General features: G+C 37.2%; 1 protein-coding gene across 1 annotated transcript; it reads left to right on the top strand.

Annotated features, from left to right (window-relative positions):
- Window positions 1-1369: 1369 nt before the first annotated feature.
- Window positions 1370-13348, top strand: LOC140930318 (uncharacterized). The gene is made up of 4 exons (XM_073380002.1): window positions 1370-1555; window positions 6651-6722; window positions 10114-10212; window positions 12281-13348. The coding sequence occupies exons 1-4, from the start codon at window positions 1463-1465 to the stop codon at window positions 12392-12394; spliced, it is 378 nt and encodes a 125-aa protein (XP_073236103.1). The 5' UTR covers window positions 1370-1462; the 3' UTR covers window positions 12395-13348.
- The last annotated feature ends 281 nt before the right edge of the window (window positions 13349-13629 follow it).

Here is a 13629-nt window from a genome sequence, read left to right as displayed (position 1 = left end):
AAAATAAAAAATAAATTAATAATAATAATAATAATAATAATATAAATAATATATAATTACAAAATAAATAAAATAACATAAGATAAAAGCGAAAAAGAAACTGGTATCATCTCTGATCGAGTATGGGAAAACGTCGTTTGTCTTCACCACTTCATTTTTGTTTTCTTTCTTTATTTTTTTCTATCACTCCCGCCGCTGTAAGGATTAATTTACTGTTTTAAGTTTAAAATTGGGTACTCAAGATTTTACTGATCCAGTAGACTACGAGAAGTCCCCCATTTTTCCTCAGGGATAGTAGCCGAAGGCCTCATGGGCTATTGACTCGGAGCCCATTCGGGCTAGCTGGTTTTCAGTGTCACGCCATTCAAAATAGATGAAACTAAAAATCAAAAGTCCAGAATCTGGAAAGTGAAAGGAGGTAAATATGCAAAGACCGTCGCCAAGATTCAGGTCACAGGAATATTTCATTCACGAGATATCGGAAGAAATGTTTTACCCAAATTTATAGAGATTTGTATGGAGACGCCATGCTGGAGCTCATCCGGATGAGCTCCAACATGGCGGACGGAAACCAACACACACATCTGTTACGGAGTTTTGCTCCAGAGATGTGTGAATTTATTCTTCGAGGAACTCATAAACATTAAAGTAATACTTTTTCTAATACATGAACTGTTTAGATAGCAAAATTTCCTGAAATAAGTCATTTTTTTCACTTACACGACAGCTCTCTTGGCCGTCATGTAAATGCCGCGTCACGCAAAAGCTTAGAAATTCAAGCGTACTCTATCACAAAACCAAGAACCCTTTTGAAGCGAAAATTTTGAAGATAATTAGTTTTCAGCTGCTCTAATACATCGTGAAAGTAAAACCTCGGTAGGATCGATAGTTTTAGTGACGTCATGTGAAAACCAAAATATCCGATCATAAGCCCCCCCCCCCCTCCCCCACCCCACCTTAGGACATACGCCTCCTCTGGCTCCAATTGTGTGCATTCCTCTGAACTCGATTTATTATGACGTTTTGAAACTTAATTTTTTTTTTTAAAAAGTATATGCAAAGCGTATTTTTATCAGCACTTCTACCCGCCATAGTTTTCTTCGAAGCACTTTTTCTTCCGGTTATAAAGACCCCATGGATCAGAGAGCCCTTAAGCCCTCTTAAAAATTTTAGTGTGTAATTTTATTTATTTATTATTTATTTTTAACCTCTATCTAATTACTTATAAATTTCTTATCTCTTCCTTTCCAGTATCCCTTGCTCCGCAATAAAAAAAGCAAAGAAACAAATAACAGGGTCTCTACAGCGCAGGGGGAGACGCGACTACCTGACTTAAATGAAGTAGCAGGAGGCAAGCGAGCAGCCCTGGAGACGAGTTCAGCCTACTTGGAAGGAACTTAGAAGGCTGGGTGAGCCTTTCGGCGGATTTAAACCCGTTTTTTGCCACTAAAACAACTGCAACATGAATCCGCATTTTGAGAAAGTAGGACAGGAATTTGTGAAAGCTTACTATGGAATGTTCGACTCAAACCGGGCAGGTTTAGCGGCCTTATACGTGAGTTTTTCCCTATTCTGTTTGAACATAGAGTTGAAGCTTACTGTGAGGTTAAGTCTCAAGCTTGTTTCTTATTTGGAATGCCATAAAAATATAGTGTTTATCAGGTTTCTGTATATCTGTAACGCAGCTTTAAGTGTTTGGGTTTACCGAAACAGCTGTCTTTTGAAGTTTTAAGTCCATATGCTATGTTGATCTTCAGTGTTATAATTCCCTCGGGGGGAGGTGGAGAGGGTACTTTGGGTGTAGGTGAGCCGCCAAGGTCTCCAACCTCTGACCCTGTTTAAGACAAAATCTGTTCATTTTTCTTCCCTGCTTAAGACAACAGACTGTTTTTCATAACCCTGTTAAGACTGCAGCCTAAATGCCCTGTTTAAGGAGATACAGTCAAACCTCTTTACAGGGCTCGAAATTGCAAATGATACGGTCGCCAATGCGACTAACATTTTCTCCTTGGCGACTTAAAAATCTAGTTTAGACGCCAAAGTGGCAACCAGATTTCTCTATGATTTAGATTTAAATTAAAAGAGTAAAAGTTAAAACAAACATTTCATCTTATCCTGGTTTTCTTTCATCATAAAAAATGTGCCAAATCGCATAAACAAGGCCAGTTTACCTCCAAATTTATACCGACTCCTATCCACGATATTTTGAAATCTGATGGATCAAGTCAAATTTCGCGGGACTTGTAGGGGCAAATTTGCTGAAAAATCGACTGATTTCACAGGAATTTTCGGGGCAAACTTAGCCGAAAATCAATTGGTCAAAAAAGGCCGATTTTGTGTTTATTTTTCAGGGAAAACTTGGTTAGGGGTCGATCGGTTTTGCGCTGACCAGACCAGCATTTTTAATGTTTTTCTAACAGAGGTGATCATTTGCTCTTTCAACAACAATACGCTCCAGAACTGAACCAATGGCAAAGCCTTTAACATCATGGCTAGTGCCCAGTTTTTTGCAGCATAATCGACGCCTGGTAGTTTCGGAGTTTCTGGACGATAAATTTACAAGTTTACGGCAAGTAAATAGCCCCAATAGCTGAGAAAAATTTCAATTATGTTGTACAGACATGTATTTGATAAGATTTCTACCGCGTTTCGTGGTATTTTGCGTGTTTTTGTGAATTTCACGGCTCTGCGACGGCGCGAAATATCAGAAGCCCTGACTTTGAGTTGCGTCATTTACATTATACAAACTGGCGACTAAAAATTTTCATCTGGCGACTATATTTCTCCAGTTGGTCGCCAAAAGGCGACCTGAGGATTTTTTTAATTTCGAGCCTTGTTTTAATTTGGACACCGAAGGGACAGAACCAATTGTCCGCTTTACAGAGGTGTCCATATTATAGAGGTAGGGAATGTATGATTTTTGCCATTTCTGGGACCAAACAAACTGTCCGTAATAAAGAGGTGTCCTTATTATAGAGGTGTCTGTAAGGAGAGGTTAGACTGTATCTTCTTTTTAGATAGTATAAAATACATTACAAAATGGGGAAAAAATATATTATATATTTATTTAATTTGTTTTGGAGTCACATACAAAAAGATCTTTTTGAGATTACTGACAGAACAAAATTAGATTATTTTTAAAAACATTACACGTGTAGACCACAGACCGCCAAAAAATTTCAAACCCTCTTTAACCCTTTGACTCCTGAGTTTTTCTGTCATACTGCTTCAGTTTTGACATACATACACTAAATAACATCTCAAAAGTTCCCTTTGAGGTAAAAGTACCTATAGTCGTACAAATTTAGAAAGTAGACATATCAGGGTTTCAAAATATACATATATACAGTAAAATTCCGAAAATAAGCCCCTCCATGTATAAGCCCCTCCAAATATAACACCCCAAACTCGTAACGCAAAAAACCCTCTGTTAAATTGCCCCTCCAAATATAAGCCCCCCGGGGGGGCTTGTACTTGGAAATTGCCCTCAAATACAAAGTAAAACAAAGCAAAAACGATAAATTTCCTTCCAACTATAAGGCTAGCCCAAGCCCCTCCGAACATAAGCCCCTCCAAAAATAAGCCCCTCAAAAAGGGCCTTTGAAAAATATAAGCCCCGGGGCTTATTTTTGGAATTTTACAGTATGTATTAACTTAACGTTTGTTTGGAGAGCTGTTTGCCTTTAGCAGTCTCTTACAGTTGACACTGTACATCTTGTGGCCACCGAAACGCCCGCTTGCTCTCTTTCTTAGCTATTTTCTTGACCACCACACCATGTATCTACATGCTCGAGCTCTGTTGCCAGTATCTTCATCCATTTAAAGGTCAAATGAACCAAAAATTCGACATTTTTTATTTTAGTTCAATTCCAGTGAAATGTGTTTAATATGAACCTAATAAACATACTATGAAGTTTCAGCTCAATTGAAGCAAGCATCTCCAAGATATTCGTAATTAAAAATTGTTATTTTTTGGCCCTTATCTTCATAGAGCGGTCGGAAAAATTGTCAGTAAAAACAGCTTGTGACGTCAATGTTGGTCAGGTGAAAAAAGCGGGAAATTCAAAACAGTGTTTTTTCGAGTCGACTTGGCGCAGAAATTGTGGTGGTTTGTGCGGCCATAAACCTAGAAAGAACAAGCAATTTGTCTTCAAAAGTTGCATGCTGTGGTTATAACCTTATTATTTAATTTTCTCGAAGAATACATCATAGTAAAACGGACTTTAATGACAGCATTAATTTCCTTGCGCTGTACTGGAAATGTGCTTGCATAGGTCCAATTTTTTTCAAGATCTGTATTCACAAAATTTGTTCCTTTAAGGAAGTTTCTGGATATATAAGGTCCAGAGCTCCACTGTGGACACAAAAACAAAATATCTTTGTATAGTGATTTGCCCAAAGGAATTCGCGCTTGCCCACAATGTGTTGAAGTCATTGAACTTTGTCGCACTTGAGCTGATATTTTAAAACCCACGCTCGATAGGACACTAGTGCTTCGCAGAACACTAAAATATAAACAAAATCCTCAATGTAGAAGTTTTGGCGTTGATATGTGGTCAGAAAAAGAGTTAATCTTTATCTAGTAAAATCTTCCCCAAAATCGGTTTCAAAGCAACCAGTACAGTTTTTCAAACTTGATCGTTTCGCACAGATAAAGTTTGCTTTGTGTTGTCAACTTGAACATGCATAACACCTGTCAAAAACCAAGTAAGATTTCCTTCAAACAAAGTTGAAGTTACATTATTGCGAAAACTTCTTTCCAGTTATGTATATGATTTAATTACCGACTGAGGTCACTTTAAGGACTGTAGACGCCACTTTAAGCTCGCAAAGAGAGGCGACAGGCAAAGAACAATTCCATCATGCATAAAATTCAGCTTAAGTGAACTAAAAAAAGCTTCAAGAAGGTTGCAAAACAACAAATTTCCATTAAAAAAACATAAGGCTTAAGGCTCTTATACCCGCTGACAATGAAGAAGTGAATTTTCTGTGCGAAATAACCTGCCTAAAGATCTCTTAAAAGCAAAAGATCAGTTGCAAGCTTCGCACCCAAGCCATGATTCATCATTTAGCTATTTTTAAAAACTGGTCCATGCGAGGGTCTTCATTCAAGCAAATTAAACTCAGCAAAGTGAATAATTAGAAAGTACAGAAAACTGCACCTAAGGGTTTGTTTTGCTTGCTTCAGTCAAATCCAGCTCCAGCAATTATTTACGGGCAAAGAGTCAATTGTTTTGAAGTCACTGCCGGCAGTTGTCGTTCTCAGCTACTTCACAGCGAGTGAAAAGGAAAATTTGTAAACAGAAAGGAAACAAAACTACGTAATAAAAAATGAAAAAAGAAAAAAAAAATCTGACTATTATTACTTGAGCAACAGAAAAGGGATCGAAATAGTCTGTTCTTCTCCAATAAGCTTGCTAGCCTTCTATAGTTCCGAGGAAGTTTTAAGCGTCCAAGTTTGTTCACTCGCAAGCATTAGCATTACAGTTATGAATCCGAAGTGATTTTGAAGTGACGATAAAAAAACAACAACAACAAAAACCAAAAAAAAGCCTTTACAAGGAGCAAACATTCGCACCTCGTGTATTTCATTCAGTCTCAGTCACAACTCTCACAGAATGAGACAAACAAACACGGGCAATAAGGGATTCACAGAAGCTTGCGCAGAACGTTTTTCTACCCTGAAAGACCAACATTGACGTCACATAGTCTCCAGTCTATCACGCGGCCATTTCAGAAACATTTTCGTGAAGTCTTCGGAAATGCTCGGATTTTGATCTTTTATCTTTCTATAAAGGCTTGGGAAAAAAATCTTTACCCAAATCTCACTTAGGATGTTCCTTTTTAGTGTTTGGTGAAGGTAAAGCGACAAAAGAAAATATTTCAATTTTTGGGTTCATTTGACCTTTAATAGGACTAATCTTCACCTAACCTGAATCATCGCTAAAATCTGGTGCTGCGAATATAGTTCGATCAACCCCATTTGTGTCTGGTGCCATTTTTAAAGGTTATCATTAGCACAATGAGGAAATATTGCCAAAACATTAGCCCAAAAGGGTGGAAAACTGACTGACATTGAATCATACAATAAACTACCTCATATAAGCAACATAAAGTGTCATTTGACAAAATATGGAGCCTTTCGGAGCCTTTTTTGGGACAAAATGTACACCTCATTTGGAAGTGCCTTAAAAACGCTCTCAGGAGTCAAAGAGTTAAGGCTTTGGGTCTAAAAAGACACCCTCTTCAAGATGCTCAATAGTGAAATTATATACCCTGTTTAAGACTCAAGACCTTGTCAGCAGCACATACCCATATAGGCCAAATAAGGGAGTGCCCACCCCCCCCCCCCCGGGTTATAATCATGCTATGCACATGTCATCAGCTTCCCCCAGGGGTAGGATCCCCTACAACCCCGGGCCAACCAGGGGTATTGTAAAATGGGTAGAACACAGTTAACAATTTCCCCCAGGGGTTCGAAAGTTTACAAGACAAAGTCCCATGGGTCTAGTGCTTCTCAATGAAAAATCCTCCAGACATCCTTCTCATATGACTGGAATTCATTTGATTGAGGAGTCTGGGCTACTGTTGCTGGGCTACCGCTGCTGTTTTCCCATGATAATGCAGATGTGTTTGTCTTCCTTTTAAAGACGGATGTGTCCATGCTAACTTTTGAGGGTCAACAGTTCCAAGGAACTCAGGCCATCGTGAAAAAGATCACAGTGAGTTTTATTTTGGTTATTTCATGTTTTGGCACTATTTCAAATAGCCTGTAAAGGAGGTGTTTTTTTGTTTTTGGTTCATGATGTAAAAGATAAACGGCTGTGAACCAAAGTCAAACAAAAAACGAGAGATTACAGGGTGAGAGGATGAAGGCAGTGGAACAACCACAGGCATTCAACTGTGTGAGTTTTTTGAAACTTTGTTTGCCACTAGAATAGAGGAGACGTCATTCCTGATCATGTTTAATCTCCATAAAACTGAGACTGTAGTCTGGCTAAGACTGATGTCTGGAATCTTGGTCAATCTTGAGTCATGTTTAGTACAGTTAATGAGCCATCAGGTGAGAGAGAAAGATTACCAGTTGCCCAGCCGAGCACTTTTGCTTGTAGTATAGTAAGCACCAAAGCAGGGAAAATATTCTACCATGCTGGTGTTGGATTGTTGCATCACAGTTTACAAAGTAAACAAAATAGTATTAGCTTTTATATGGAACCACAAACCACCTAAGATAAAATTCTGAATGCTCAATAAAACAAGGCAAGAGGAAGGTTTAGAGATGAAAGACTTTTCTCTATTTAACCATGCTTTAAAATTAAATTGGGTCAAGCAACTTTGCTCAAACTCAAGCGCTCCGTGGAAGTACAGTCGACTCTCTCTTAACAGACACCTCTATAAGACAGACACCTCTGTAAAACAGACACTTAGAGTTGGTCCCTACCTTTCTTTGCTCCCTTTATTTGACTTTCTATAAGATGGACACCTCCCTAAGACAGACACTTACTGCCGGTCCCAAAGGTGTCCGTCTTAGAGAGAGTTGACTGTACATTCTAAAGTCCCTCATTGCCAGTGTTGGAGGACAAGAGCTTTTCAATAACCACGAAATTGCCCAACTAAATCTAAGCAAGCACCTTCCTGTTTTTTATCGCAAAATAATCACGTGTTGGCAAGACTTGATAGCTTCTAACCTAAAGAGTAAAAATAACGTCCTTGAACAGATTGTCTGGAATAATAAATCTATTACATCTGATAAGAAATCAATATACTACCCACTGTGGGGCCATGCAGGAATTCTCAAAATTAAAGACCTCTTGACACACAGCAAAACTGCCTTGCGTCGTTTGATTCTTTTCATAACAAATTCAGTGTAAGATGCAACTTCTGACAATACTTTGGCCTTGTCAACCCCATACCTTCTGCTTAATAGCATCTGTGAACAAAGCTCTACATCACAAATAATAATGGATGAAATAACCTGCAAAAAATTTACACTATGTTGCCATCTCTGCAGCCAACGCCTCCGCCTACTTGTAAGAAAAGAATCTTAAATCATGGTACCTAAAAGAGGGCATGAGTAAGGTGTATCTATTGCCCTTTGAGGCATTACTAGAGAAGTGAAGCTATCAATGTTTCAGGACAAGACTATCCACCATATCCTGTGCACTAAAAGTTTATTATTTAAAATGAGAAAAGAAGCCTGTCCAATAGATCACACCATTGCACATCTTTTCACTGAATGCACGCAAGCCACTTTGCTGTGAAAAGAGTTTCTAGACTGGGCCTCGTGCATGGTAAACTCAAGAATATCTCTCTCAAAAAACGAAATTGTGTTTGGCATTATTAATCAAGATTCTACATTCTGTTTGGTCGTCAATCATTTAGTCATAATAGGAAAGTATTTCCTTTATGTACGGTGTAAATGCTCTTAACAGTAAAGCTTTAAGCATCTTTAACAAATTTGTCTCGCTTGTTCATGACACGATTAGAGTAGAAAAATGCATTTCATGTATGTCCGGCTGTGAAAAGGAATTTGTATAGGTAATAGCATGATTTGTAGGATATTTGGCATAAATACCATGAGTGATATTTCAAAATTGTTATACGTAATTTCACGAGCCGATAGGCGAGTGAAATTTGAGACAATTTTGAAATATCACCAGTTGTATTTATGCCAAATATCACGTACAAATCATGCTATTATTTGTTTACACTACTACCCACAAAAGGTTTGTAATTTTCACATGTAGGTATTTCAAATTAAGCTGAAATACCACTGCTCTAAGCCAATCAAATTGCAGAAATTTCTCATGTAGTAGTATAAAGAACAAAATGGTCTACTTTTTCTTCTGTGTTTTATAATATGTTGTTAAAACTTCTAATTTTTCACTTATTTGCATAACCAATGAATTTTTTATAATATTATTGATTCCATATTAATAATTATTATGTTAGATTTGGGTTATTGTTAGTTTTGGTGTAATTCTATATATTGTATGTAAGTGACATACTGGTTATTGTAAGGTGTCATGTATTCACTCTATAAAGGCAGTGATGCCAACTCTCCCGCTTTTGGTGGGAGACTTACGCTTTTTTGCCTTGTCTCCCGCTCTCCCACTTTGGTGCATAAATCTCCGACTTTTTACGTCCACTATAAGTATTGAATACTTAGTAAAAAATAAAACAGACTCTTTAGCCCATTTTTAGCTCAAAACTTGATTTTTCTTATTCACAGTATGGTTTCTGGGTATTTTTGCACGTATTTTGTCATATTTGACAAAGATAATTTCTAGCATCAAAACGATAATTTCGAATTTTGACAGTATGTACATCATGTAAGACGTCATAATAATGTCCTAAGTCATTCCCATTGGGGGCTGGGTCAATTTTTTTTTTTTGGGGGGGGGGTCTCCAGAGGTTGGCATCTCTGTAAAGGTGTCATGCATACTTTTCTTACTAACTTGTAAGCTCTCTCTCTCTCTCTGTTTGCATTACGTGAGTAAGTATAATTTGTCTTTATGGCAATATTGTTTAATGTAAGTGTATTGTGTGTAATAGCTGAATTAAAGGAGGTGTGTCACGAAATTTAGCCAAATTAGGAAATTACAAAATGCCCGTTAAATTAAAAGAAACATAAAAATAACTGCTTAAAACTTTAAAGGAAGGTTAAAACAACATAACAGAAACAACAGATGCCACAGATGGGCAAAACTGAAGAAGATTGAAACGGATTGAAATTAGGGTTTTTGAAAACTGTTCAGCCTAACAGTTTTTCAAAGTTGGTCCCTGCTGCTAGCAACTTCAAAAATTGCTCAGGAGACATAATTTTTTTGGTTGTCTCGGATCTCTGATTTTGTCATTTACATGTAATTTCTTTGCTTACTTTAAGTTCCATAGCAGTTGAGGGCGAGTAATTGGCAAAATGAAACAAAATGAACTGGACTGACGTGACACAGCCCTTTTAAGGCTGCAATCTTTTGCTTTTTCTTACTGGTAGTTTTTTTAAGGTACTTTACACAGTTGTTACAGCCCTTAACCATCAAACAAAACATGTTTTTGCTGTTAAGTCCCTTGTCCCCGCCTCACTGATACAGCTGCATTTTATTTTTTTTCCAGGAATTACCATTCAAAGTGGTTCAACATATTATTACCACAGTGGATTGCCAGCCAAGTGGGGAAAACGGTGTTTTAGTTTTTGTGGTTGGGCAACTTAAGGTACTGAACAGTTATGTGTGTACAGCCCCTGTTGTTTTTAGGGAGTTTTATGGTTTTAGAAATATGATCTGTAGGTCAGTTTCTGCCAATTCTTATCAGGATTCAAGTAGGAGTCAGGAAAACCTGGAAAGTCATGAAATTTAGCAATTTCTTTTTCCAGGCCTGGATAGTTTGGGAATTAAATTGCCCATCCTGAAAAAATCATGGATTATAATTAGAATAATGTTTTGTGTGGCATATTAAGTACTGCAGGTGTCAAAGCAAGGACAATGTATGGTAAAACTATAAAAGGATGTGGAAAAATCATGGAATTTCAAGAGCTCAAGAGAGTATAATAATAATAATTTAATGAATTTGTATAGCGCTAATACAACATGTATAAACAATATTCAAAAGTACTGTACATTACTTTACAATTAAAAAATACTTAAATCTAAAAAAACGATTCTAAAGTTCTCTACTTTAAATTAGAATTAAAATATTCAAAAGTGCTAAACTTTCAGAACTATTCCAACAAAATGAAAGCTTTCCTAAAAAGAAATTTTTGAATTTGCTTCTTTAAAAATTGCAAAGCTGCTACTAGTTCTAATAGTTGATGGCAGAAAGTTCCATAAAACAGGTGCAGCATGAGCAAAGGCATGATTCCCAAGTGTAGAGCAGTTGCCTTTTGGAGCGAAGAGAAGAGATTGGGAAGTCGACAAAAGGGCATAAGTTGAACCCAGTATTATGCTTTAAGAGTGAGTCTCCAAACTGTAATCTCATGACCACTAATGCCAGCTCATGCTTGCATGGAAATTTCTCACCTTGGTAGAAAACATTGGAGCAATCACAAGAATGTGCTATATATCAGTTTTGAAACTTTAATCTAACAAGAAAATGACACAAATGAATTCATTCAAGAAAAAAGTATAATTATATGAATGATCATAATTTTCCTAGTATCTATGATTTTAGAAACTCCTTATGGAGCAAAAATTAATAATTTCTTGAGAACTTTGCAACTCTTCAGAACATCTTCTGATATCTTTATAATTTTTTTCAAGTCCTCTCCTAAAATTCCTGGCTCTCTCAGGATTAAAATCCTTTGCCTCCAGCTACACTGTTACATTGTTACCACAAACAAGAAATTTGTTTCACCTAGCTAAGTTACCTGATAAAACGTCATCAGTCATGTCATGTGCCTTAATATGAATCATTTTCAGTCATGTCATTTGCCTAAATTTGAATCATTTTCAGTTTCTGACTTGATCAAATATATGACGTTACTAACCTGTACTAAAGAGGCTCGAAACAAGCCCCTTCCGGTAATCCAGGACGAATAGATTTTCTTGCTGGGCAAGTAACTTTTAAATCTTACTTGGTCAGTGCCCAGTACTAAGTCATGGTTAATACAATCTTGAAAAGGTCTTGAATTTTGGTAGTCATCTTGAAAAGTCCTTGAATTCGGTTAAGGTCCTTGAAAAGTACTTGATTTCTTTATTAGGTCTTGAAAAGTCCTTGAAATTCACTATCTTGTCTACACCAGACCCCATTTGCTGTAAAATTAGATTATTTTGCCTAGGAAAATTTTGCTCATCCTCTGTGTAAGAACCTTCAAAACTCATAGCTAAGGTAAAAATATTTTTTGTGCGTGAACAATATTTTATTTCTGTTTCTTTATTGAGCCATTTTGAACTATTCTGAAAAACCAGGGGGATACTCTGGATTTCAAGTGACAAGGATGATCGAATGGGGGCAGAAATCAAAACCAAAAAAAAATCCCTGGACCTAAAATTAACCCCCAAAAAAATCCCATGCTGAATTTCCAAAACTTAAAAATTTCCAGGAAGCAAAACAGGTTTGGTTGTTCTTTATTGGCCGGGATATGCACGAGCACTACCACAAATCTTCAGATTGTTTTGAATACCCCAAAAATACCTGCCAAATTGTCCCACCCAAAACATTCCGATCATCCCTGTCACTTGAAATTCAGAGTACCCCCCTTGGGACAAATGAAACGGCTCAGAGTTGCTTATCAACCTGTTGCTCTTTTTTGTTTTGTTTTGTTTTGTTTTTTTTTTTTTCACAGACGGATAATGACCCTCCACATAGCTTCAGTCAAACATTTCAGCTTTTTAGAAAAGATATGAACAGCTACTTTGTCCTAAATGACATGTTTCGACTATCTCTTCATCACGGATGAACAAGCAATGCACAGAAATATGGAGGACACTTTGTGTATGAACAGGAGAGGCAAATGTGATTGTTGTTTTAGAACGCATGTCATAAAAGAAGCAAGAATCAGGAAAAGGTTGTGAATTCCTTCATGAAATGTATGTAGCCCACCTTTGTGAAGTGTTTGATTAACTTTTGACCTCCAATGGAAATCTCTCCATGACGCTTTTGCAGTGCAAACAGAATTTAGATGACACAGCACAAGAATTAGGAAAATCATTAGGCTGTGCTTCATTGTCAGTGAACAGTGGAATGCCATGGAAAACACAAGGTTGTTAAGAGTTAATCAAAGTGAAAGGACACCCTTCATTTTGTGGTTTCGGAAAAAGTCCATACCTCCCTCATAAAAGAGACTGGAAATTCTAGGTGGTTGGGGAACCTGGGGCCAAGGAAGTGCTAGGGGGGAGAGGGTGATTCATGGGAAAAGTTTTCAGGTCCTGGTTGTTTAAAGTAGGGGTTACAAAAACCCAAGGCTAATGCAAAAATTTAAATCCAGACGATACACTACATGCTAGCATATTTTTCACTGAACTAAAAGATAGGAATATTCCAGGAAGTTTGGAATCTCTGGAGGGGGATTTTAGAGGGCTGTTTGAGGACAATTCAGAGGGTTGGGGAGGCTAATGATTGAAACACAACCACCCCACCCCACCCCACCCACCCCCCTCCCTTTCCACCTCTTTCTTCCTCTCTTGGTGGTGGTATGGATATATTCTGGAACCACACATGTCAAGACAAAATAAATCCAGTAACAATAAGTGCTATACACAACATATAGGCATAATAATATATCACAGCTGTGAACAGTGTACATTGCTGAAACAATAACAGTCTCAGCATTGCTTAAACCTTTTTATATTTTTGCGCGTGTAGACTTATCCTGTACAAGAGAACTTTGGAAAATAAAGTTTTAAACAACTCAGTAATAGCATTTGCAACTTTCATTGGTAACATGTCTACATAACCTAGTCAATTAAGTATGTTTTCAATAATACCTTTTTTGTAGAATAAAATGAATATTTTTTAAGGGTTGCCTCACCAGTTTAATATAAGCCCTCTACCCCTCCCCCCTGAAAATGGCTGGAGGGGGTTTCATACAGAAAATAACACTTTGCAATCAGAATAATAGGAAACAATCACTAAGTAACAGTAAAACAGTTACAGATGAAACAAATTCTCCTCATTGGTAAAAAAAATTCTCCT

Source organism: Porites lutea, chromosome 3 (assembly GCF_958299795.1).
Source record: "Porites lutea chromosome 3, jaPorLute2.1, whole genome shotgun sequence".
In the NCBI taxonomy this organism is placed as follows: domain Eukaryota; kingdom Metazoa; phylum Cnidaria; class Anthozoa; order Scleractinia; family Poritidae; genus Porites; species Porites lutea.
Note: the sequence above shows the minus strand (reverse complement) of the source record. Positions and strands in the feature narration are given on the sequence as shown.

What these genes read in the sequence shown, in the direction of transcription:
- LOC140930318 (XM_073380002.1), top strand. Translation starts at nt 1,463, where the DNA reads ATGAATCCGCATTTTGAGAAAGTAGGACAGGAATTTGTGAAAGCTTAC. An exon ending in CAGGTTTAGCGGCCTTATAC is followed by an intron (nt 1,556 to 6,650) that starts GTGAGTTTTTCC and finishes TTCCTTTTAAAG; the next exon opens with ACGGATGTGTCCATGCTAAC. An exon ending in TTGTGGTTGGGCAACTTAAG is followed by an intron (nt 10,213 to 12,280) that starts GTACTGAACAGT and finishes TTTTTTTCACAG; the next exon opens with ACGGATAATGACCCTCCACA.